This window comes from Pyrus communis, chromosome 5 (assembly GCF_963583255.1).
Source record: "Pyrus communis chromosome 5, drPyrComm1.1, whole genome shotgun sequence".
Taxonomy (NCBI): domain Eukaryota; kingdom Viridiplantae; phylum Streptophyta; class Magnoliopsida; order Rosales; family Rosaceae; genus Pyrus; species Pyrus communis.
Window position 1 is genome coordinate 5,505,224 of NC_084807.1, and position 21,923 is coordinate 5,527,146.

General features: G+C 35.1%; 2 protein-coding genes across 6 annotated transcripts; one reads left to right on the plus strand and one right to left on the minus strand.

Moving 5' to 3' along the window:
• Positions 1-444: 444 nt before the first annotated feature.
• LOC137733877 (uncharacterized) lies at positions 445-11,109 on the minus strand. 5 transcript variants are annotated; one of them, XM_068473080.1, is made up of 21 exons: positions 10,743-11,109; positions 10,469-10,576; positions 10,065-10,310; positions 9,044-9,122; positions 8,889-8,966; positions 8,710-8,769; positions 8,481-8,585; positions 7,432-7,542; positions 6,674-6,715; positions 5,829-5,951; positions 5,578-5,720; positions 4,755-4,873; positions 4,566-4,672; positions 4,420-4,462; positions 4,197-4,288; positions 4,040-4,088; positions 3,615-3,685; positions 2,486-2,605; positions 2,023-2,108; positions 1,778-1,823; positions 445-695 (listed from the first exon to the last, which is right to left on the minus strand). In XM_068473080.1, exons 3-21 carry the CDS (start codon positions 10,139-10,141, stop codon positions 663-665), a joined length of 1,584 nt encoding a protein of 527 aa, XP_068329181.1. In that variant the 5' UTR covers positions 10,142-10,310; positions 10,469-10,576; positions 10,743-11,109; the 3' UTR covers positions 445-662. The 5 variants fall into 5 exon arrangements, with proteins under 5 accessions (XP_068329181.1, XP_068329182.1, XP_068329179.1 ...); XM_068473081.1 differs by lacking the exon at positions 10,469-10,576 and having other exon boundaries at positions 10,065-10,286; XM_068473078.1 differs by lacking the exon at positions 10,469-10,576.
• Positions 11,110-12,284: 1,175 nt separating this feature from the next.
• Positions 12,285-20,640, plus strand: LOC137735434 (crossover junction endonuclease MUS81-like). Its single transcript, XM_068474857.1, has 12 exons — positions 12,285-12,444; positions 12,540-12,618; positions 12,727-12,813; positions 12,911-13,045; positions 13,549-13,783; positions 14,058-14,206; positions 14,777-14,834; positions 16,103-16,261; positions 18,287-18,366; positions 19,195-19,432; positions 19,792-19,878; positions 20,277-20,640. Exons 1-12 carry the CDS (start codon positions 12,381-12,383, stop codon positions 20,379-20,381), a joined length of 1,476 nt encoding a protein of 491 aa, XP_068330958.1. The 5' UTR covers positions 12,285-12,380; the 3' UTR covers positions 20,382-20,640.
• The last annotated feature ends 1,283 nt before the right edge of the window (positions 20,641-21,923 follow it).

A 21,923-nucleotide genomic window follows, 5' to 3' on the forward strand; every position in this document is an offset into this window, starting at 1 on the left:
CACCACTTTGATCATGCTTTCAAGGCATAATAGCATTCATTTGTAACCGGAGTAAATTCAAAAGCAACTTATTGTCCCAAAACACACTTGAGAGATTACAGCCTAAACCTAAAGGGTGCAAAATGACTTTTTCGAAGTGCCAGACAGTTAATTTTATTATGTATGGTCAAAACCGAGGCGCTCGACATGGATCAAGTAGTAGATCGCCATGATAGCTAGTCTTCTTCTTCAACCTATTGTGTCCAGCGTTCAAATATTGAACGAGAAGGAATACGGATAAAGAAGGGATTCCAAAATATAAGATAATTTGACTAATAAGTCATATCCTTATGCAGATGTAACAATTTAAACAAACTAATTGACCTTCACTGAAGGGAAAGTCATCATAATTTGAAGTTGTAACATCATTATCATTCTTCTACAACAAGATACAAACTCAATCTATGCAAAAAGTTACACATGGTTGAATAAAAGATGAGGTCATACAACATGATACTGTGGTTCAGAAATAGAAATCTATGTATCATAATACAAGTTATAAAAGATTTTCCTTTTATCTTTTAGTTACACATTCTACAATTTAAATCGCCGTCGTCTAATTCATTATTTCTCGTTTCTACTATGAATGAATAATGGGTATAAACATTATGCTCAAATACGGGCTATGCTCTTCCTTTCCTTCTGTCATCCAGTGCCTGCTCCAAAACACAAAAGAAACAAAAGTTTCCGCGTTTGAAGGTCAGAAATTATTAAGAGTACGTATGACCGGAAACTAAGCATTCCAAATAGAAACATGTTTAACGATGGATGGAAGTTCAGATAAAAACCATATATATATGCATATTAACGATCCACTGATATACAAATTAACCATACAAGGGCCCCTTGTGGGTTAGTCAATCACAATTGTTGATCGAATACACACACGACACATTTAGACGATATTCCACTAAATCAAGAATCTTAATTAGCAGTCTGGCAATATAACTTCTTGATTGTATGCAGATCATGTGTTCTGTGTATTTGTTTCATGTGTGCATAATACATACGCATTGATTCTCTAATGTATCCATCCGTCCTTATAATCGCTCCTTATCAGAAAATGATTGTTTCAAATATTTCCATGCTTCTTCAATCAAAAATAGAAAAAGTATCTCCATGCTTCAACTTGTTGAGTTTTATTGTAATCCAGATATTCTGGTTTAGGTAAACTAACATCAGAACAGTATGATGCAAAGCATCTCTTTGTACTCCAAGAAAGGTCAACTAAATCTGTACTGCTTTCTTGACTATGACACAAGTATTTTATTCAGTGTACACAACAGAATAGAGCTGCAATATTTTCATTTGTGACAAAACCCCTGAACTTAAACAGTGTAGGTTAATGATGGAGTCACATCAACAATCCATAAACACTACCACAATCCCGTCTTTTGTATTGCTCACTAGGAGGAATCAATTAAACATTTGTATCCTAGTCAAGAAAGTGGCGCAAATTCAATTGACCTTTTATAAGCTTGGAGTACAAAGAGATGCTTTGTAACGTATTGGTTTGATGTTAGTTTACGTATAACAGAATATGTGGATTACAGTCAAACGCAAAAGTTGAAGCATGGAGATACATTCATTTTTCGGTCAAAGAAGCATGGAAGGAATTATATTAAAAGAAATTTCTCATCCCAAGTACTAAAAAATATCCCCATTAACATCTTAACCATAAAAGTATGGTCCCAGAGGTTAGGCAAAATGTGAAGTAAATTTAGGTAAGAAGGAATACCTTGCTTTGGAGTATTCTCATGGTCAACACGAGAGTATCACGCAACCTACCAAAGAAATTGAATATATCATATTAGATGAGATATTCTTGACAGAAAGAAGAGTGTTTAGTATGCTTCAAATAAAGGGAAAATAATAATAATAACACAAAGTTATTATCAAGATGTTCTGTTTTAATATATATAACTACAATAATTTATGGAACAAAATTAAAATCAACATGTAAATATAAAATTAATGTATTACCGAATACTGTATGTTGTAAAAGGATGAGAAGATCCATCAGAATATGTCAACACAAATTGTGTCGAGAAGCCACAAGGAACTTTGATCTGCAACCAGAAAATTATAGAATGTTGAGTATACTTGGAAAATACAAATATCCAACGACACATTTTATATATTGTTTTGATTAGTGGAGAAATCTATAACTACCATCATGTGCTTAAGGATATTAGCTTTAGCTTTTACTTCTCTGAGGAATACGTATTTTCATAAGGAATTTTCACTCATTTTGAGAGTGTGAGAACATAAAGTTTGATCAACAACCTTTCCTAGACCCACTTGATACCATTGTATACCACTAATTATATTCATTAGGATAATGCCGTTAACTCAGCCAATACTCAAAACAAGCAACTTCAAGAGGATCTCATGACATAAAAACTTAATTACTCAAAAATGAAGTATCACCAAGTAAAGAACGTACCGATAACTCCTTCGAGAACGTTTTGTCAAATAAAACAGAGTCTGTGGTATTGATCCTGATTTGATAGCCTGACCGTCTCAGAACCAGAGTTGCTGGCTCCCAATCTTCAGAAGAGTCCGTCTGTTTTTCAGCAAAAGTATATGGGAAAAGTTTTTTCATGTGATACAGAAGCCATAAGTTGGTTGCAACAGATTTTGAATATTGTCTATATACAAGCCAACTGAATTAGATAATAGAAAGGAAAATAATCTGTTGCGATGGGTTCAAAGGGATGACTAAACCATATAGCTAAATTGACGTCATTTTGACCAGACAACGTCCTTCGCCCTACATAACAAAAATACAAAAACAAAAAACCAAAAAAGAAGAGCCTGGAAACAAGACACTACTAAGATAAGTAACCATATATGCTAGTAAATGTTTGTTAATAAGTAGATGAGGCCATATTCCCCCCAGTATGGAACAGGTTCCCAAGCTTGCTTCACAATCCAGGAACAAAATATCAAGTACAAAATCCTTTGAATCAGAAGTCTCAAAGACACGAAAGCTCTGAGACATTTGAACAAGGAAAATGACTTTCTGAATTCAAATAATTGCCCCATTTATAACATATTTGAACCAATTTTCCATAAACTCAGGTCATCATGGCAGTTTATCTGTGCATAGAACTTGAAAAATATACATATAATGCAATTTGGGTGCTTAACATAATATTTTCCTTTCTTCCGTCCCTATAAAAGTACGGAGTAATACTTACTAATTATGCAACAAGTGATTCAATCGAGAGCCTTAAGTTCCATATGCAAGTATGCATACAAGTTATACAAGGTAGTAACGCAAGAGGAGGAAAAATAATGTGAACAAAACTTTAACAATGCGTTTAAACAACGATGGCTGCAATTGGTAAACATCATTAAAGAAAATACCTAGACTGGAGTTTCCTCCTAATCTAGAGCCTCAATCATTATATTTGAAATTTCACCAAGCAACAAATTTCCAATAAATTAGCATTTTAAATTATTATCAGGAGATGGGTTTACCAATCTACACTAAAGATGGTGACTGATGAATAAGTGATGCTTCAAGAAAGAGAATAAAAATATAAACTTGATGAAAACAATAACCATACCAGTAGTAGAACACTAAAACTGGCTTGTCCTCTAGAAATATGTGTGTCAATCTCCATTTGCATCTCTGGGTCTAGAAAGTACCTCAGTGAAAAAAACAATGCAAATATTACAACTCAGATGGGGAAAGAAAACCAATGAGTTGGAGGAGAAGAGTTGGCGACAAAATCAAAACTGGAAAACAAGAAACTAACTTAAATTATCAGCTATCAGATATTTTCGATTATTTTTTCACTTAAGTTACTTGGGTTACTTTAGTTTAGGTCACAAATATTTTCGATTTTATGACAATACTCCACGCCTTGGTAAAAAATTTGCTTTGAATTTTCAACTAGAATTAAAACCTAAATATAAAAATAATATAAAATAAAGCGTTGCCTTAAGAGTGTTTACATCAAATGCATCAATACAGCATAAATGCACATACCACATCTAATTTTGTTCTGATCATTAGCAAAATGCCTCACTAGCTCCCCCTGACAATGAAAAACAAATTTATCAGGAAACAAAATAGTCATAACCGAAAAGTTTAAAACGAATGGAATCACTTATGACATTATGCACATAAAAGGTAAACAGAAAACCTGACGGCCTTGTTCATCCATCGGTATGCAGTCAACAGCAATTATCTTATCAACATCATCAGCAGTGACAATATATTCTGGATTTGTGGCACCTGATTGAAGAAAACACAAAACCAAAATGGAAAATAAAATAAAACAATACATACGTAGATACCGAGCACACTGAAAGGACCCAAATCACAAGAAAACTACCAAAAAATAAAAAAATCATTTAAACGTCTACCTTCAATGACCTCCCTAGTTCCATCCTGAAGATGACGAACCCACTGATATGCAAACAATGATGATGTATAAGGAAGGAACTCATAACATATGCAAACTTCTTAAGAGATGGAAGTTTACTAGTGAAGAATGTTCAAGGAGTTTCACCTGAAACACACAAAGTGAGGTCCCACGTACTGGATATCCACAGCCAAGAAGTTTGCCTCCCGGAATAGCATCGCCAATAATCTGAAAATTCTCTATTCCAGGGCCCACTAAATGAAATAGCACTTATTAGATTTCATGAATGGGCAAGCAACCGAATCCGTTTTTAATAAAAATGAAAAAAGCAATCACCTTCAGAAACAGAGGGAGCAATCTCATCTTGAGTGGTGTAAGGAGAAAATGAGGTACCATTGTTCATACTCCCGCCTCTCACATTTGCATCATCTCTATTAATAAATCTAGCCATATCCCTGAGAATTGTATGATTCACAGCCTCAGTTAAAAGGAAGAGCGGTCATATAAAAAAATTCCTTATCTAAACCCAGGTGCATAGAAACTTATTCTATAATGTTATGGTTACTTTTTAAATAACCCCTTGCATTTTAGTTATATATATGAAGTTCCTTCAGTGTAAGAGTCAATCCAAATTTATTGACGAATTTCATTGATATGAAGCTATAAGACACCGCTAATACACTATATTACGGAACAATTTACGACTACTTGTAACTTTCAAGAACTTGATAAGAATTACTCAAAAGAAATTAATATGTGTGTCCAAATTATTCAGTTTTATTTCAAATAGCACCATGCTTAGTGGCCAAGGTTGTCTGGCAGTGTAATTGATTTTAGGCAATGAATTATGAATTATCAATCTTCAATTACTAAATTAGAATTCAATTGTACCGACCACAAATGCTGTAACCAAAGTAACAAACACAGGTGCGGAGCAAATATGAAATTTCAACAGAAGACCTCACTGCTATAAAGAAATTGTATGCAATTATCAAACATGGTTCGGCATAATACTGGGGTCTTTAACTATATAGAGCTCTTTATAAAAAGTTAAAATTTTGATGCAATCAGAAAGATTTTTTGTTCCAAACACATATATGCTTACTAATGGTGGGAAAATAAAAGATCAAGGCAACCAAAATGAATAATTAACACCAACCTCTCTGCATTGGTTGTGAAATCAGGCGGAATTTCATTATTTACTAGCATTTTCATCCCATGGATGTCAGTCACATATTTCGGCAATGTGTCAGTTGGCTCCAAATGTTGCTCATCAGTATAACGATCAAAGCCTTGCCGTCCCTGAATTAGGAAAAACAGAGAGAGACGGTGTTTTCAGTAAACAAGAAAAAAAAACAATCCATGACATAGCTCATAGACCAAAAAAACAGTGTATGAGTAGGTTTATACCATCAGTACTGTGGATCTATCAGGAAATTGACCATTCAAAATAGCAGAACCACGGCTATCTTTACCATGAGATTCAGTTTCAGCATGATTGTCCACTGCGGAGGTTAATTGTCTAAATTTATCCTGCCATAAAGTAAGAAGATGCCTTACTGCATTTGTCAAGATAAGATGCTTCTGCTGATTACTGGGGAATAGTGAAAAATCAAATTAAACAGTAGAGGTATCACCAAAATCGGGAAACAAGGTACTTAATTTCACACAAGTGTCAACCTTATGAAGTACGAACTGAAGGAAAAACCCCAGTGAGATCCATACAATGTGGTGTTGGTGAACAATACTAATTTGCAGATTAAGGTGCTCGTTGACCTATTCTATTACTAGGTTGACTGATTGTGTAACTTTATCACCGTTCCAAGGATTGTCATATTCTCATGTTTCTGATATAATAATAAGGTGAAATGGGATGCCTATAACAAGTAGGAATTATTCATGGTTCAGGACAGTACAAAAATATGCCTTCAAGCACAAAATTTGTCCTCCTTACTTATCCAATGCATGATTCCTTTAGCAGGTAAGTCACAGTCCAGCTCCCAACTTAATCATTTCAAGTATTTCAAAAAGGAACGGACTCAAGAAGCCATATGATTTGAGAAGATTTATCCTTTACTCATAATTTTTTTCTTTTTTTTTTAGGTTTTTCAGTAGGAGCTTCGTGACAGTTAATGAGGACATCATAGTTTAATAATCAGTTTCTATACATAAGGAAGAGTAATCAATGCATTCTACAGTATATGAACAATGAATAAACACTGACAACCGCATGAAGTCACAAGAGTGCTACTTACATGGGAAGTTCTAATCTTCCACTGCAATTGATCATGTAGATGCTGTAGATTCAAGAAAGCAAAAATCAATTAAGAAAACCCGTCGCTAGACCGATTGACAGAAAACTCATCCCTAGATACCCAAAGAATCCTCTTAAATCCTGAGGAAAAGAAGACAAAATTTATTGCGCTAAGATTCGGGGCCTGTCTATCAACTAATTTTGTTTTGCTCTGCTTTTTTCATTATAAATCTAACACAAGATCTGATCCCACTTGTCTATTCTGAACAATTATCAGTGTGCCAAATAGGTCACCTTAACTCAGCATTAATTGGATGTTCATTGGCTTGATCTTTTCTTTTTAATCATCTGAGACATCTCAATTTCAGGGAAGATTATCTTACTTATTACTATAAGCTTAATGGAATGCACTATATTTTATGTACACCAGACAAACTATCCCCAATTTTTTATGACACAATACATTTAGTTATCAATCCCGCAGAATGATAAGAGTAGTATATACATTTTTTTTTTAGTGGAAGTTCCTTCCACAAACTTTTAGACTGAAGACTAATAATTCTAAACTGGTATGTATTCTGTAAAAGTTAAACCTGTGAGACTATCATGGACATAGAAAAACAAAATATATAGCGTAAAATAAGAACAATAAAATGCAGATATCTCCTTAAAGGATGTTACAACAGAATATGGCATCACCCATAAGCCATGACACTCGTTCTTGTAGCATATGTCATCTGTATGCTATATGATTGTTACCTTTAAACTGTTCGATATGGCAGACGCATTTATGACATGGGGCAAAATCCCATATTCACCCAATAACCCTAGCATGGATGACATGAAGATATACTTCTCATCGTCTGCAGCCTAACAAATACATAACAATCAGTAGCCGTAACAGAAATTGAAAACAATAAAAAAAATAAAAATAAAAAACTGGCAGTTTTTAAAAGCACAGACATAAGAAATGCAAGGAACAAATAAAGATGACATATCCAAAGTTATTCAGGCAAACATATAGAAACACTGGACATGTAATAAACTTTATCCTGATTAGAAAACAAATGCTGTCGACTCACATTAGGAAACTTTACACCGACAATCAGACATAAGTTTGTGTTTACATCCATTCTAAAACAATAAATAAGTGGTGAAAGCTCACTAGGCACCAAACAAACCAATTAAGGAAATTTCGAATAAGAACAAAATTTCCAGGTCAAATGATAATTAAAGAGCTCTAGTGCCTACACTTTTCTATGTAAGTTCTGTGAACCAATGGAACACCATACTTCAAGCAGGGAAGAATAAGCTTGTTAAATAAATGAGTAAAAAATGGCATCTAATCTTGTCCATCAGATAGATTATACACAAACTATCATTTCTTTCTCTCTCTCGAACCGGTTAAATAATACCATGTACCGACCAGCTGGAGCTCAAACTCAACCTCCACCCATTTATTTTTAGGAAACGTCCACACAACAGATATATCCTCTGAGCTTTTAAATTTTCATCAACAACCTTACAAGTTTTTGGAAAAAAAAGCTTTCCTTTCCCAGGATATAAGCCAAAAAGTTACTTCTATTTTGTATTGTCATGGAGGTCTTCTGAGAAACCCAGTCAAAGAGCTTTTATTGTCATGAAATAGAGACAATTGTAACAAATGGTATTGCAACCCATTTTCCCAATACGATTTCTTGGGCATCATTGTTGCTATTTTTTCTATAAACAACAAAGAATAGGACTTCCTGTTACAAACTACCATAATAATCTAAAATAGCCAGTAACATTTTCAATTATTACTTTACCTTCAATTCATGAGTTAGTTTAAGATTTTCTTCAAGATCTCCTTTTCTGCGAGCCAACTCATTTAACGCAGAAGTAGTGGCTTCGTTCTGCTTCTCATCAATTGCCTATCAAACGAGGTAATATCATTTCATGCTTCAGAAGTTGCAAACAAAGACTACAAGTATCTTCAATTTTACAAAAGCAGAATTCCAAGAAAAAACCATAATAATTCTCAAGCGATGGACAAACCATCCGTAAGTCAGCAAATTTCCTCTCCAATGCATACTTCTCATTCACCAAGCGCAATTCCTGATACAATGAAGACTACGTAATCCTCACATTTGAGTATGCAAAATAACACCAATTAAAAAAAAATAAAGCAAATATTTGTGGGGGGAAAATAAAAGGCAAGCTATGAACTGATATACCTTCACACAAGCAACAGTAACTTGCCCACGAAGAAATTGGATCTCCTCTTCCTGAGCTCTGGCTCGGGAATAAAGTTCCTGTTCATTAAATTACATAGTGTCAAAATATCAATAAAGTTTCATTTTTTAAGTGTAGATTAATGAAGTACCAGTACCATAGCTTCTGGATCTTTAATATGGACACCATTGTCATCTTTTAAATTCTTTGGAGCAAGCTGTGTTTCAGAGCCATGCCTACAGATGGAAGGGGGGAAAAAGATGCTTCACATCAGGAAGATACTACAAACCACTATAAATTACGTAAGTAATGGGGATCTGTATTTCATGGTATAGATGCTCAATGAAGGAAATAATTAAAAATTTCATAAGAACTTCAGAGCTTTTGTGCAGAGTGCACTGGATGAGACTTATCTACCACATATAAGTTCTTATATGCGCAGAAAAGCTCTTAAGTTCTTATGAAAAATTTCATAAGAACTTATATGAAGTTGAAAATTATGAGACTTTTCAACATCATATAAGTTCTTTTTCAACTTAAAAAGAATATTATAAATATTTATTACTTATCATCCAGATAAGATTTCTAATCCTAAATGGCTGTCTTGTGACTCCAAGGCTTCGTGTTTTCAACCTTTTTAATGGACCAAATAAGAATCTCGCTGCTCTTCTTAATCAATATCTGTTTTGTCGGTTACATTCTTTATCACCATTTTCATTGTCTAGAAACTTCTTAACTAGAAAAGCAATAACTAAGTCTACAATCCACGTATACAAACCACAGCTCAAGCTCCAATTTTCAAATATAAAGTTATCTTAACAGTTGACAAAGCATAAAAGGTTCCTACTGTTCTTAATACCAAAAGTCTTTTCTCCAGCAATCTCCGGAGAAACTCTCATGTCCACCATTTTGAGCATAACTAAATTCTAGCCCGTAAGGGTCGTAAAATCATTGAAAAAATAAAGTCCACGAGCTACGCAACCTAATTCGCGCTCTAGGCTAGCATGAAATAATTAACAAGTGCGAAAGAAGTTTCCATCAATTTATTTCCTTCCTTACCAAAAGGGATTTATAACAATGCTCAACTATTAAAAATAGAGAAATACTGAATCAATCAACCTAGAAACACAATCCTGGTGAATAAATACTATTTGTAATAAGCTGGTTTTGGGTATTACCTGTTGAAGACATCAGTGCTCCTATTCTGCGTCCCACGATCCGTCAACTGCTGAGATGCACTTGTACTCGAAGACATCTAATTGGCAGTTCAAGGTTCTCTTCAAGATAACCTCCGATATTAACGTAACTGATTGTTCCCATTATAACTAAGTGAATCTTGCATTTTACTCCATTTCATTATCCCATTCCCGAATTTAGTTTGAAAACTTTTGTATAAACCACTGCCAAAAATTGCAAGAAGCTCCCTACAATTAATAAGCTATAAAGAATTCATCAGACTGTAAGAAATATCAAAACAACAAACATTAGGTTCGTACGGCGTTTACCACGAAAACCCAACTATCCAAAATACATATTACAAATGCAATTAATTACAACTAGAGCTTCAATTAGTGAGAAATACCCTTCAAACCCAAATCATTAATCCATTAAAGAACCAATATTTGTCTTGATTTCAATTTCCTTTTTTTTTCCGTCCACATTTAGTAATTCCGCTGAATCACAGTCCCTCCTAAAACAGAAAAAATAACAGAAACCCAGTGACCCACGATCAGCGTTGAAGCTAAATCTTAACTCTCCACCCCAAAATTCTAAAACCCAAATAAAATTAAAAACTTGGGAATGTCCCGTAATAGTAATAAACGCAGATAATCATGATTAGAAAATGAATTGGGTACCTGTTGATTTTGCAGAGGGATATATCCGAGGGAGCTATGAAAGGAAACCCAGCTACAGATCTGACACTCTGCCTGCCTAGTAGTCTTAGAGAGAGAAAGTTGTAGAGAGAGAGAGAGTTGTAGAGAGAGAGAGATGGGTTTGTTCTTCCGAAGTCAATGGGGGATTAAGCTGGTTGAAGTTTTTTCCCACGTACCATTAATTCCTGCAAAATATGAAGTCTTGGTTGGCAGATGGAAGATTGGGATTTGAAAACGGGATTTTTCCTCTTTTTTTCTAAATATTAAAAATAATATTTGAGATTCACTTTTGTGTGTATTTAATTTTATGGTGGCCAAGAGGATAGGCGCAGTGTGAAACGGCGGCGTCCTTAGAAGTGGGATTCCTCGCCGACTCTAGCAGTTTGTTCCATTCGGATCCGGTTCCTCTCCGGACCTGTCTGTCCCGATGCTGCGGACCTGTTTATTCTGACCCTTGATTCAAATCGTACGACCGTAAATTAATTTTAAAATGTATGTTTCATATCACAGGAATATGATTTAGGAAGTATATTTCATAACACATTCATGCGTTGTATTAATAATAAAATGACATAATAAAATGACATTAGATAGTAGGTATGAATAAACTATTAATCAAACAATTTAAATCAAGAGTATTGATGCAGACCGTGATCGTATTACATTGTAATTCCAATTACCTAAGTTATGGGTACTTGATTGAGTATGTTAATATTGATTAAATTAATTAATCAATTAACGTCGTATTGAGCTTTAAAAGTGAGTTTCATGAGTCTAGGCCTATTGGGCTTTGATCTATTGGGATTGTAAACCAAGTTGCACTTGACAACTTAAGTGAGAAAGCCCAAAAGACGCAAGGAACCTATTAGATTTGGAAGTTTCTTACATATTTATCAACTCAATTCGAAACGACACGAAAATAACAAGTTTTAGGTTGACACATTAACTAATAGAATCGTTATTAGGTCACACATTAAAAACATAATAAGTTTACCCGCGAGTAAACTCATTTCAATCCACTAAGAAAAAAGTTAATTTGATACTTTTAAACTACTAAAATACTTTGCTACAATAGTTATAGTACTTAATCTCACATAAGTGTGAGGTTAAAAAAAATTCATTAAAAATACCAAAGCACATTAAAATTCATAATAATTAATTTACAAGTGTAGAAATGTGAAGAAAAAAAATATGCAAATGTTTGTGATCGCACCTTCTACACTTTGAAGATGGGTACAACTTGTTTGGATTTTTAATATCCTACATAAGGGAGTTCAAAATAAATAAAAATTCACAATACTTAATGTAAATGTATGAAAAATATGAAAAGAATATATAAATGCTCGTAATTACATCTTCTACGGTTAAACAATGACTAAACCGTCATTTAGATTTTTAATACCCTCCAAACCCTCGACAAGATGGTTTTGCATATTAAGCCCGCATATAGTGTTTGCAAAAGAAAAGAGACTCGGCCCGTTACGCTACATCCACTCTGACCCACTCTGACCGCCTATTTTGATTCTGCTGGCCCATTAATTCTTCCCTCCCTCCACCACCCACCTCCTCCTTCCCTCAAACGGAACTCCGTTTCCAAAAGCAGTGAAGGAGAGTGGCTTCATGCAAGGGCTTTCTCCGACCACCCGTTCCGGCAGTTCTGAACCGGAAGACTTGACTAAAACCGGTAATTTTCACCGTTCTTTGGATTTACATTCTCTGTTTTTACCACCTCCGTGTTGAATTCACCAGTTTTGCTGCCCAATTTGCCTTGTGTTTTAGATAAGAGAAGTAAAGGAAGTAGACGATATGTTCCGCAGAAGAATTCCGTGGCGTATGCATTGTTAATCACACTTTACCGGTAATCTGGACTTGTATTTAACTGTTTTTTTTTTTTTTTTTAATTTTTTGTGGATATTTTTTGTCATATTTTTGGAAGTAGGCGTTAGTAATGATTAGTTTTTCTCAGGGGACTTGAAAATGGGAATGAATTTATGCGTAAACAGGAGCTTATCGATGCAGCTGAAGCGAGTGGACTTTCTCGTGTGCCTATTATGTATATTAATTTGGCAGTTAAATTCTTTTTTGTTTGTAATTTGTGCTTAATTTTGGGATGTTTGTGATGTTTTGAGACTTGGGTTGTGTGTTGTTAGGCCAGAGATGGGAAAGGGAAAACCAGGAGGTCCAGGACACTTTGCAGGTTCTGGAAGGGAATGGTATAGTGGATGGTCCTGCATGAAGACATTGGTAACCAAAGGCCTAGTTACAAAATCAAGCTGCCCAGCAAAGTATGGCTTTTGTTTCTGCATTTGCTTCTCGTGTTTTTGTGCTACTGAGGATTTATATATTTATTATGTATTTTTTTCTGCCTCTGAACTTGTTAATTTGAATGGTAAAATAGGCCACACTGGTTTTGTGAAAACTGAAAATGAACTATTTATAAAACAATCATCATTTACAAATTATACAGTACGAAAGATCTACTTTGACGTGGAATTCATAGAACCTTTGTTCTTTATAGAAGAATGCCTTGTGAACAGGAACATGGGTAAATGTTTGCATTCTAGGTAAATGGCATTTAAGCTGAATGTAATTTTAAGCAAAATATATGATTACCAGCTGCAAACCTTGTTTTTTATGGTTAGTTTCGACATGAGCTAGTACTTGCCTGAAGCAAATGCTGAAAAATCTTATGTATTCTGGCAATCAATTCTTATAAATTTACAAGTTGTCTAGTTGCACTTGGATTGCGTTTGTAACAGCAGATGTGTAATGCATGTTGCAAATGTAGGTACATGCTGACTGAAGAAGGTCAAGAAGCTGCACATGAATGTCTAACCAGGTCTGGTATGGCAGGTCCTGTCAGAAAAACTGCTAATGCCAAAGTGCCTTCTGTTCTGGATGTGGACACTACTTCACATCAGGAGCTTGATCATTCTGACTCAGGGGAAGAGGTCATATTGTTATCAACTAATGTGAGTAGGAAGAAGAATTTGCTTGATATTCCAGAGGAATACATCGGGAAGGTATATGTCTAACTAGCTTCTAAATATTTACTTGAACAGTTGGTCTTTTTGACGTATCATGTTAGATTGGAAGTGTCAAAATAGCACCTATACAGAGTTTTACAACAACCACAATTTAGGAGTCACAAGTTAAATTCTGGTTATATATTTGCAAGAGTGTAGTGGATTCTTATAGCACCTTTTTTCTTGGATTTGAAAGTCACCTTTTTCCAGTATTGTTGAGCACAGCTGATATACTGTTAATATTTTGCTAATTGACTTATTGGGTTTTTAGAGTTATCCTGTGCCAAAGTCTACTTTGGATGGTTTCAAAGCCAGTCGGAATGTTTTCTTGTTGCCACCTCTAAGCTCTGGGGAGAGATTTGAAGATGCATATGATGTAATCTTGGTTTTGGATGATCGAGAGCAATTTGCCACTACGGGGTCAGTAGCTTATTATTTTTTTTCTTCTGCTGTTTCCATTTATGATGAAGCTAGTCAATGGTACTTTTTGTTCTTTCTTGACATGGACAGAGTTTTGGGGTTAAAAATAGTCAGCAACATGAATGGTCCTTGCATACATGCTCTCTTTAGATCTCATAGCCAGTCACTATCCATATTTCTGGGGTAGGGTTGGCAATAATGCAGGAACTAGTTTTCCATCTCCATGCCCCACCTTCACCGCTATTACTTATCCCCATCCTTGCCCCCCTCCTTGTCACAGAGGGTGCGTTGATTGCTTGTTCCCACCTTGCCTAATTATTAATTTCCCCATTTTCACCTTGTATCCGTATCCCCATATCTGAACAACAAACAAACGGAAAACAAAACACCAAATGGATGAAAATTGATTCAATCAAGTAATTGTTAATATGGCACTTAGTGGGATAAGGCTTTGTTGTTGTTGTTTTCTTATTCTTTTACTATGTTCAATGGTAGTGTTCCCTCCTATTATTTGTCCATTGTTCTACTAGTGCTTTTAGAATTGTGGCTGATGGTATATATTGTGTCTAGATCGCGGCCTGGAAGAATTATTGAGAATGTTCGCACTCAATTCAAAATCAAAATAGAGGTCAGTTTTTTTCACTCTTTTGTATGCTAGTTCTTCTAACGGGTTCGTACATTAACTAGAAGTAGAATGTGTAGCATTGGTTATCATTTTAGATTCTTTATTATTGGTTTTTCAAAACAGGTTGACTTTTAAGACAGCTTGTTGTTACCTTGTTTGTATAGTTATTCATCTGCTTCATGTTTGAGTCAGGTGGAACAGTTAAATACAATGGAAATTATTCTTGTATCCCTCTTTATTATGACTTATGAGCTAGTATTTTATGAATTGGCACAGTGGGATTCTGTGCAGGTACCCTGTTGACCTTTTTGGAAAAGTATATACCTTCAGAAATACCTGTAATATTATTGTAACTGTATTATTAATGCATTCATGTTTGTTTATCCTGGACCTTTTGGTTTGCAGCTACCCGCATCAATGCTGTGGTTACCCTGAATTTAGTGTATTTTATAAAACAAACTGAGACATTCTTGCAACTGGGGCTCATTTTGATCTTTTCCCTACCCTCTATAAAGCAAGAAACCCACCATGGGATTTCAGTTTTTCCTCTATGAAGCACTCAACTGATTTAATCCGTTCAGCCTTGGTTAAATAGGGCATAAGCTCATCAGTTTCACTTTCACCGTACTGGGACTATCTTAGTAGTTTAAGTAGCTAGCATAGGACTCAACTGCCCTATTTGTTGCTGCTTTGCAAATAGTTTTACATGGTTCTCTTGTTACTTTTCATCACAAAGTGATAAACTCAAGCACATTATTTCGCATTTTCTATTCCATTCTACTTTTTGTTTTAACCTTTTGGTATGTTTCCACTTGCGAAATCCAAAGGCCAATTTCTGAATTTGAGTATGTTACTCATAAACTTCAGTTTTGATTCTAAGAAATTTCTTAATAATTATTTGGCTCTGAAACCTTGCTGCTCTTGTTAAAAACGTTTTGGGTCAGTCACAGTGTTCCTCATGTGTTTGCTATTTCAAGTATCAAGTTGTTGCGATTGACCTAAACGGCATCATAAGACTATTTTTGATAAATTCAAAAAGAGAAATTATAGTGTAGGTACTAGCAGCCGGCATTTCTGAGTGGTTGTCTGGTCCACTAAAATTTTGCCATTTGTACAGTTTTAGAATATAATAGTAATGTTTCCAGCCATTATTTTACTATGTAAATAATTGTGGCTTATGGTAGTGAAAGGTAATTCCTTATATTTGTTCCTGTTGCAATATATTTTCTTCTAGCTGTGAAACTGTATTTAACAATCTGACTCTTCTATAGGTTAGGAGGTTACCAGTTGGAGATGGAATCTGGATAGCTCGCCATAAACATCTTCAGAACGAATATGTACTTGATTTTATAGTTGAGAGGAAGAAAGTTGACGATTTGCGCTGTTCAATCAGAGATAACCGTTACAAGGACCAAAAACTGAGGCTTTTGGTATTGATTCTTAAGACTCATGGGTTTATCTTTATTAACTATACAAAAATTTGCTATTATATGTTAATACATACTGTTTTACAATTGTTTCAGCATAAACTAAGCTGTTCCTTTACATGCTTAGTATCAAGCTATTTTATTGTGGAAACCTGGTTTCTCCTGTAATATACCTTTGCCTTTTAATATCTGCTTTCACTGCATTTAATTGGAAAATGTTGAATTACTGACCTTAAATGTTACAGCATGAAAAGGAGAATACCTAAGTAAAAACCTGAAACATATTCCTATCAGTTGTTGCTCATATTCTTTTTCCTCCCATTACTATGGATATTATAAATTGAACGTCACATGATTGTCCCTTACTGAGGATTAATATTTAAAACATTTTGTCCGTGCTCATTTCATTGCTTAAGTATCTAGGATGAACGATCATGTATCTCCTATAAAATGTATTACCCAGGCAAGGAATTTGGTGGCTGCAGTTTTAGGCCGGATGCACTTGTGATTGTGGCATTCTGGGTGCATACTGCACATCTTAGTGCTTATTTCCCCAGTCTAAATTGACAGTGTTTTTTGGTAGGTATTGGCAATAAACGTTCATTTTTTTTTTTAATTGAAAGTAAATAAATCAAAAGTTTGTATGCATCAAAAACTTGTCTGAAGAAACAAAGTAAATGATTGAAGCATTCTCTAGTTTAGAGAAAACAATTGGGAGTTTTGAGCAAGAATAAAGTAGCATTCTCTTGGGTAGTTTTTGTTATGGACTTCATACATTGTGTTTAATAGCTTAGTGAAACAGTGGTTTCCTTTTACATATGAATTTATTGCCACTTCCCAGAGTCCTCATTCCAGACTCACTGACACCAACCAGGTTGGGTTGTTTAGGCTGTCACACCTGTTTTCTGGCATTACCGAACAGAACCGTAGCTGATGGTGGCGGCGGTTCTTTTGTCAGTTGAGTGGTGGGGGTGGGCCATACCAAATTCCCCCCACCCCTAACAAGGAGTACTATTTGGTTTAGCAGTGCTTATGAATGCTGAATTTTCTGATTTATTTAGTTACTTGGCAGAGTAAATTTGTTGAGCTTGAGTTTTCACGTTTGCTGAATTATGGTTTTCCTGACTTTGTTGTAGTGATATTAATACCTTGTTTTGCATTATACTTCGGATACTAAAGGGAAACATGTTTGGACAGTAAAACCTCTATGTAGTCACCAAACCAATTATATTACTTTAGGGAGGTTATTACTTAATAGAGGTATGGTTCAAAAAAAATATTTTTTGACTTAGTTACCCTTAATGAATGTTGTATGGATACAAAGAAGCACATTAGTAGTAAAGCGTATGAATTTCCAGGATAAAGCATTAGAAAAAGAAAGACACCTAATCTCTAAAATATTTAATTTCATCTTAAATTTTTATTGTAAAAATATAGGTTTTTTTTTTTTACATTGACAATTATTACTATGTGGAGTTAAGTTTCTTAAGACAGGACCTAGAAAAACCATATTACAATATGGAGTTTATTCTTACATTTAACTGGCCCAAGTTAGGACCGTATTTTTTTTATGACTACATGGAGGTTATTCCTTTATAGAGTACCACTATAGTGAGGTTTTACAAGGCCCAAATTATCACGCCATAATTTTAAACATTTGGATTATATATTTAGCCCCTAAACCTTGGTTTGAAGCACTTGAATGATCCTGACCTTGTGTTTATGCAAGGTATGATTCACTCCATTGCAGTGAAGTGAATGACCAAAATTGATTGCAGATGCCTTCCTTTGGATCTTCATTATATATGAAAACTAATGAGAACGTACAAAGGTTGATTTGTATTAGTCTGTCATTGATTTGCTTGTGGCACTTCATGTTCGGTTCTTTTGTCTCGCACTGTCTACTAGAGAGATTTGTTTGCTTCTAAAGATATTGTTTAGCTTTCCTGAGAACGTTGGGTGTTCAGTGTGAAATATATTATTTCATGTTTATTCTGACATATTTGCTCCTTCAATTGCATGTGGCAGAGATGTGGTCTTAAGAAGCTGATCTATCTTGTGGAAGGTGATCCAAATTGTTCTGAAGCAGCGGAAAGCATTAAAACAGCGTAAGCATTTTTGTGAATATTCTAGATGGCAACATTTCTTCCTTCTTGACTATTCCATTTAAGGAAAATCATTTCTAAACTAAGAAAGTAAACCTCTTATTTTTATAAGTCATCAATAGAATACTGCTGAGTTTTCTTTTACCTTCTGTTTCCGTATGATCTACATCGGTGTAGTTCTGGTTTTCAAAGACCACAACCCCGCCAAAATATTCTCGTACTGTTCACAGACCTTTAAAAGGCTCAAATTAATTCTTCCATATCAAAAAGTCCCTAAATCAAACCTTAGTTTCTGCACTTTTGAAACCCTAATTTGTAGCCACTGCTGTTCAAGGTCTTCGGAAAGAATGCCCAATATCAAACCTCCTTGCTGCCTTATATATCTGTATTATCAAACAGGAAATCTAGTCCCTCCAAACCTGTAGTCTGAGTTGTCTTTCGTATAATAATTATGGTCATTGAAGTAGGGTTAATTTTGAAGGATAAAATAGAAAAAGATGGCATATTCTTACTATCTCTGGTTTCGATTAAAGGTTCTGTAGTATATACTTTTAGTTAGCATGTTAAGAAAAACTAAAGAGATAAGAGATATTAGTTTTAAATTTTAATACACATCTGAGGATCCTATAATCCTGTTTTTTAGGTCATGTTCTCAATTTGCCAGTCCAGTTTTTAGGTACCCATGATGATTTTGCACTTCTCAAAACCCTTTGTGTGAGTGACTGAAAGTAAATCATATAATAATTCTTCTATTTATGTCCTAATGATTGCAAAAAAAACAATTATCATTTGGAATCCATCTTCAACAGTTATAGTTCTCATTTCGTACAGCTGTTTCACAACTGAAATTTTGGAGGGATTCGATGTTCAAAGAACGAGTGGCTTGGCTGATACACTGAAGAAGTATGTTCATCTTACTCAAGCGATAACTCAGTATTACAAATCAGAGTATTTGGAGGAACAAAGTATGAATGCTGGGGTCTGCCCTTCTTTTGATGAGTTTATCAAAAGGTGCCAAGACCTGGATAAAATGACAGTTAGTGACGTATTTGCCATTCAGCTCATGCAGGTATGAACTGTTTCTGAGAGAAAGGAATATCATCTCTTATTTGACAGTTAACGATGTATTGGTTGGCTCTGATCCCTTTATGTAACAATGTATGGGTTCATTTATGGATAGTCAAATGGAAGGAAATTAAATTCTGTGGGTTTGGCTTTTTCCTTTTTGCATGTATATCTAATATATACTGTCAACTTCGAGTTAGTGTCTGGAATTGTTTGATAAAGAATTCGGTAAATTACTCCAGAGCCATTTTTAACCAAATTTTATGATACGGTTTGGTGTAATTGCTTGGTTTGGACAACTAGGGCATTTCTAGTAACAGTGTGTTGAACAACGTCTACCTTCATCTTGAATTATAAATGCAGGTACCCCAGGTAACTGAGGAAGTTGCCATAGCTGTTCTTGATTTGTACCCCACGCTTTTATCTCTTGCCCGTGCCTACTCTCAGCTTGTAAGTCCTCACTCCCTTGGTTGGAATTTGAAATGCAATAGTGAATACCTATCACCAAGCGTGCCGCCCTTGGTGCTTCGGTGTGCAACCCTTTTTCTGCTCATTACATTTCCCCCCTAAAACATTTTCTACTTTACGTTCATTAATTTGCAATCTTTTAAGATTTCTTGTAATCTTGTTGAAAATAAAAGAGTTTAACGGTTGCTGGGTCATGACCGGATGGGACGGAGGGATTAAAGGTGGAAACAGAAATACTTTGTTTTCTTCTCTTAATTCCATTTCAGTTTGGTCTGATTACATTACCAAATAGCATTGATCTGTTTGTTTACTTATTTAACCTTGTTCTAACATTTTTTTTTTCACTCAAATTTCTTCATTTCTTTGTAAATTGTAAATAGGAAGGTGACGTCGATGCACAGGAGAAGATGCTTAAAACGCAGAGTAACAACGTTGTCAATGCAGGTGCTAGTAAAAATATATTTCAACTCGTATGGGGAAATTGACTGTTTCTTGTCCTACGTCGTGAACGGACAATGAGTTTGACTAAGTCAGAAACTCATATGGGCATGATTGAGTCGTATTGTAAGCAAAATCAAGTCAAACTTTGTCCGCAAGTAATTTTAAGAGTCGCGTATCAGTTACGTGGTGGTTGTGTTTCCATTCAACGTCTTGCAATGTGGGTAAATGACGCGTTTTTTTATGTCATGGAGCTAGATTATAATATTTGAATACGTCTTATAGGGTTTTGAAATAAAACCTACATCCACTACTCCATCCTCCTCCTACATGGGCTGCCACGTGGATGAAAGTTTTATATATTGCCTTGTATTGTAAATGGAGGTGTGAATGCCGACATAAATACGCATGTGAATTTGAAGAATGAAAGTTAAAAGAGGTTTGGTATTTACTATTTGGATGTACAGAATTTCAACATTCAATATTGGACGTTTGCATGGTAAGTGTTCTATATAAAGAGCATATGCAATGTTTGACAAACATTATAAGAGAAACATACGGAGGAAATACCATAGAGCTAGATTAGATAGATGGGGAGAAAAATATTAAAGTTATTTTTGTACTTTTATTATTTTAAATAATAAAAGAAAGTATTACTGTTATCTCGAGAACATAGATATACTTGCTGAATTTCGTAAATATTATATTTTGTTTACTTTATGTTCTATAACACATATATCCTCAATTTCGTAACATCTTCTTCTTGTGTTTATACAATATATAGCCGCGTAGCCGGCTGAATTTGACACTTTCGTCGATTAACGGATAGACTATAAGGTAGAAAAATCAATGTTTGCGTTCGGAATTAAGACATAATGATTTTGAATAAGACGGTGATTAACATTCCTGATATCTCTCTCTGTCGTTTTCCCCCTTCACTTTTACAGTTGGACACGGATTTACACTGAAACTCAAACCACCGCCTCGCACATCTCACCATCAATAATTCTCCACCCCAAATTTAACGCTGAAACAAACAGTAAAAATCTGTGAATCCATGAGGGCAAGTCCAGCGGCTAGCAGAAAGGCAGTTGCCAGGCCTTGCGCCCCCCTGCATGGAGCGACGTCAGCGTGACATCAGCGAGCGCACATAAGCCCCGCGACGAGAAATTAAATCAGTGGCCAACTGCTCTCTCCTGGAGTCGGTATCTCGGGCGCGGATCGCGAAGGTCTTGGTCCCCTGCAGGTCGTAATTGACGAGAGAGTCGAGAGTGGTGGAAGGAAATTGGGTGGTGGGAGGTCAGCAAATTGGGTAGGTTCGGTAAGGAGCAGATCAAGAGTGTTTTTTGGGAAGAGAATCCTCTCTTGACCTCATGATGGGGATTATTCTGATCATGAAATCCAGATCGTTTAAATTTAATTCAATAGTTGTAATTATTATAATTTTTTTAAAAATTTTCTGTTTAGAACCGTTGGATTAAATTTGAACCATCCAGATTTTTTGATCAGAAAGATCCTCAATCCTAAGCCGAGGAGAGGATCCTCTTCCTCTTTCTTGGGGTTGGACTACTTCAAAAAGTATATATATT

Bases quoted from the DNA above. Each gene is read 5' to 3' on its own strand.
- LOC137733877 (XM_068473081.1), bottom strand. From the start codon at position 10,141: ATGTCTTCGAGTACAAGTGCATCTCAGCAGTTGACGGATCGTGGGACG. The intron at 8,967-9,043 runs GTACTGGTACTT...TTTAATGAACAG, and splicing joins TTAAAGATCCAGAAGCTATG to GAACTTTATTCCCGAGCCAG. The intron at 8,770-8,888 runs GTATATCAGTTC...TCATTGTATCAG, and splicing joins TTACTGTTGCTTGTGTGAAG to GAATTGCGCTTGGTGAATGA.
- LOC137735434 (XM_068474857.1), top strand. From the start codon at position 12,381: ATGCAAGGGCTTTCTCCGACCACCCGTTCCGGCAGTTCTGAACCGGAA. The intron at 14,835-16,102 runs GTCAGTTTTTTT...ACTCTTCTATAG, and splicing joins AATTCAAAATCAAAATAGAG to GTTAGGAGGTTACCAGTTGG. The intron at 19,879-20,276 runs GTAAGTCCTCAC...AATTGTAAATAG, and splicing joins CCCGTGCCTACTCTCAGCTT to GAAGGTGACGTCGATGCACA.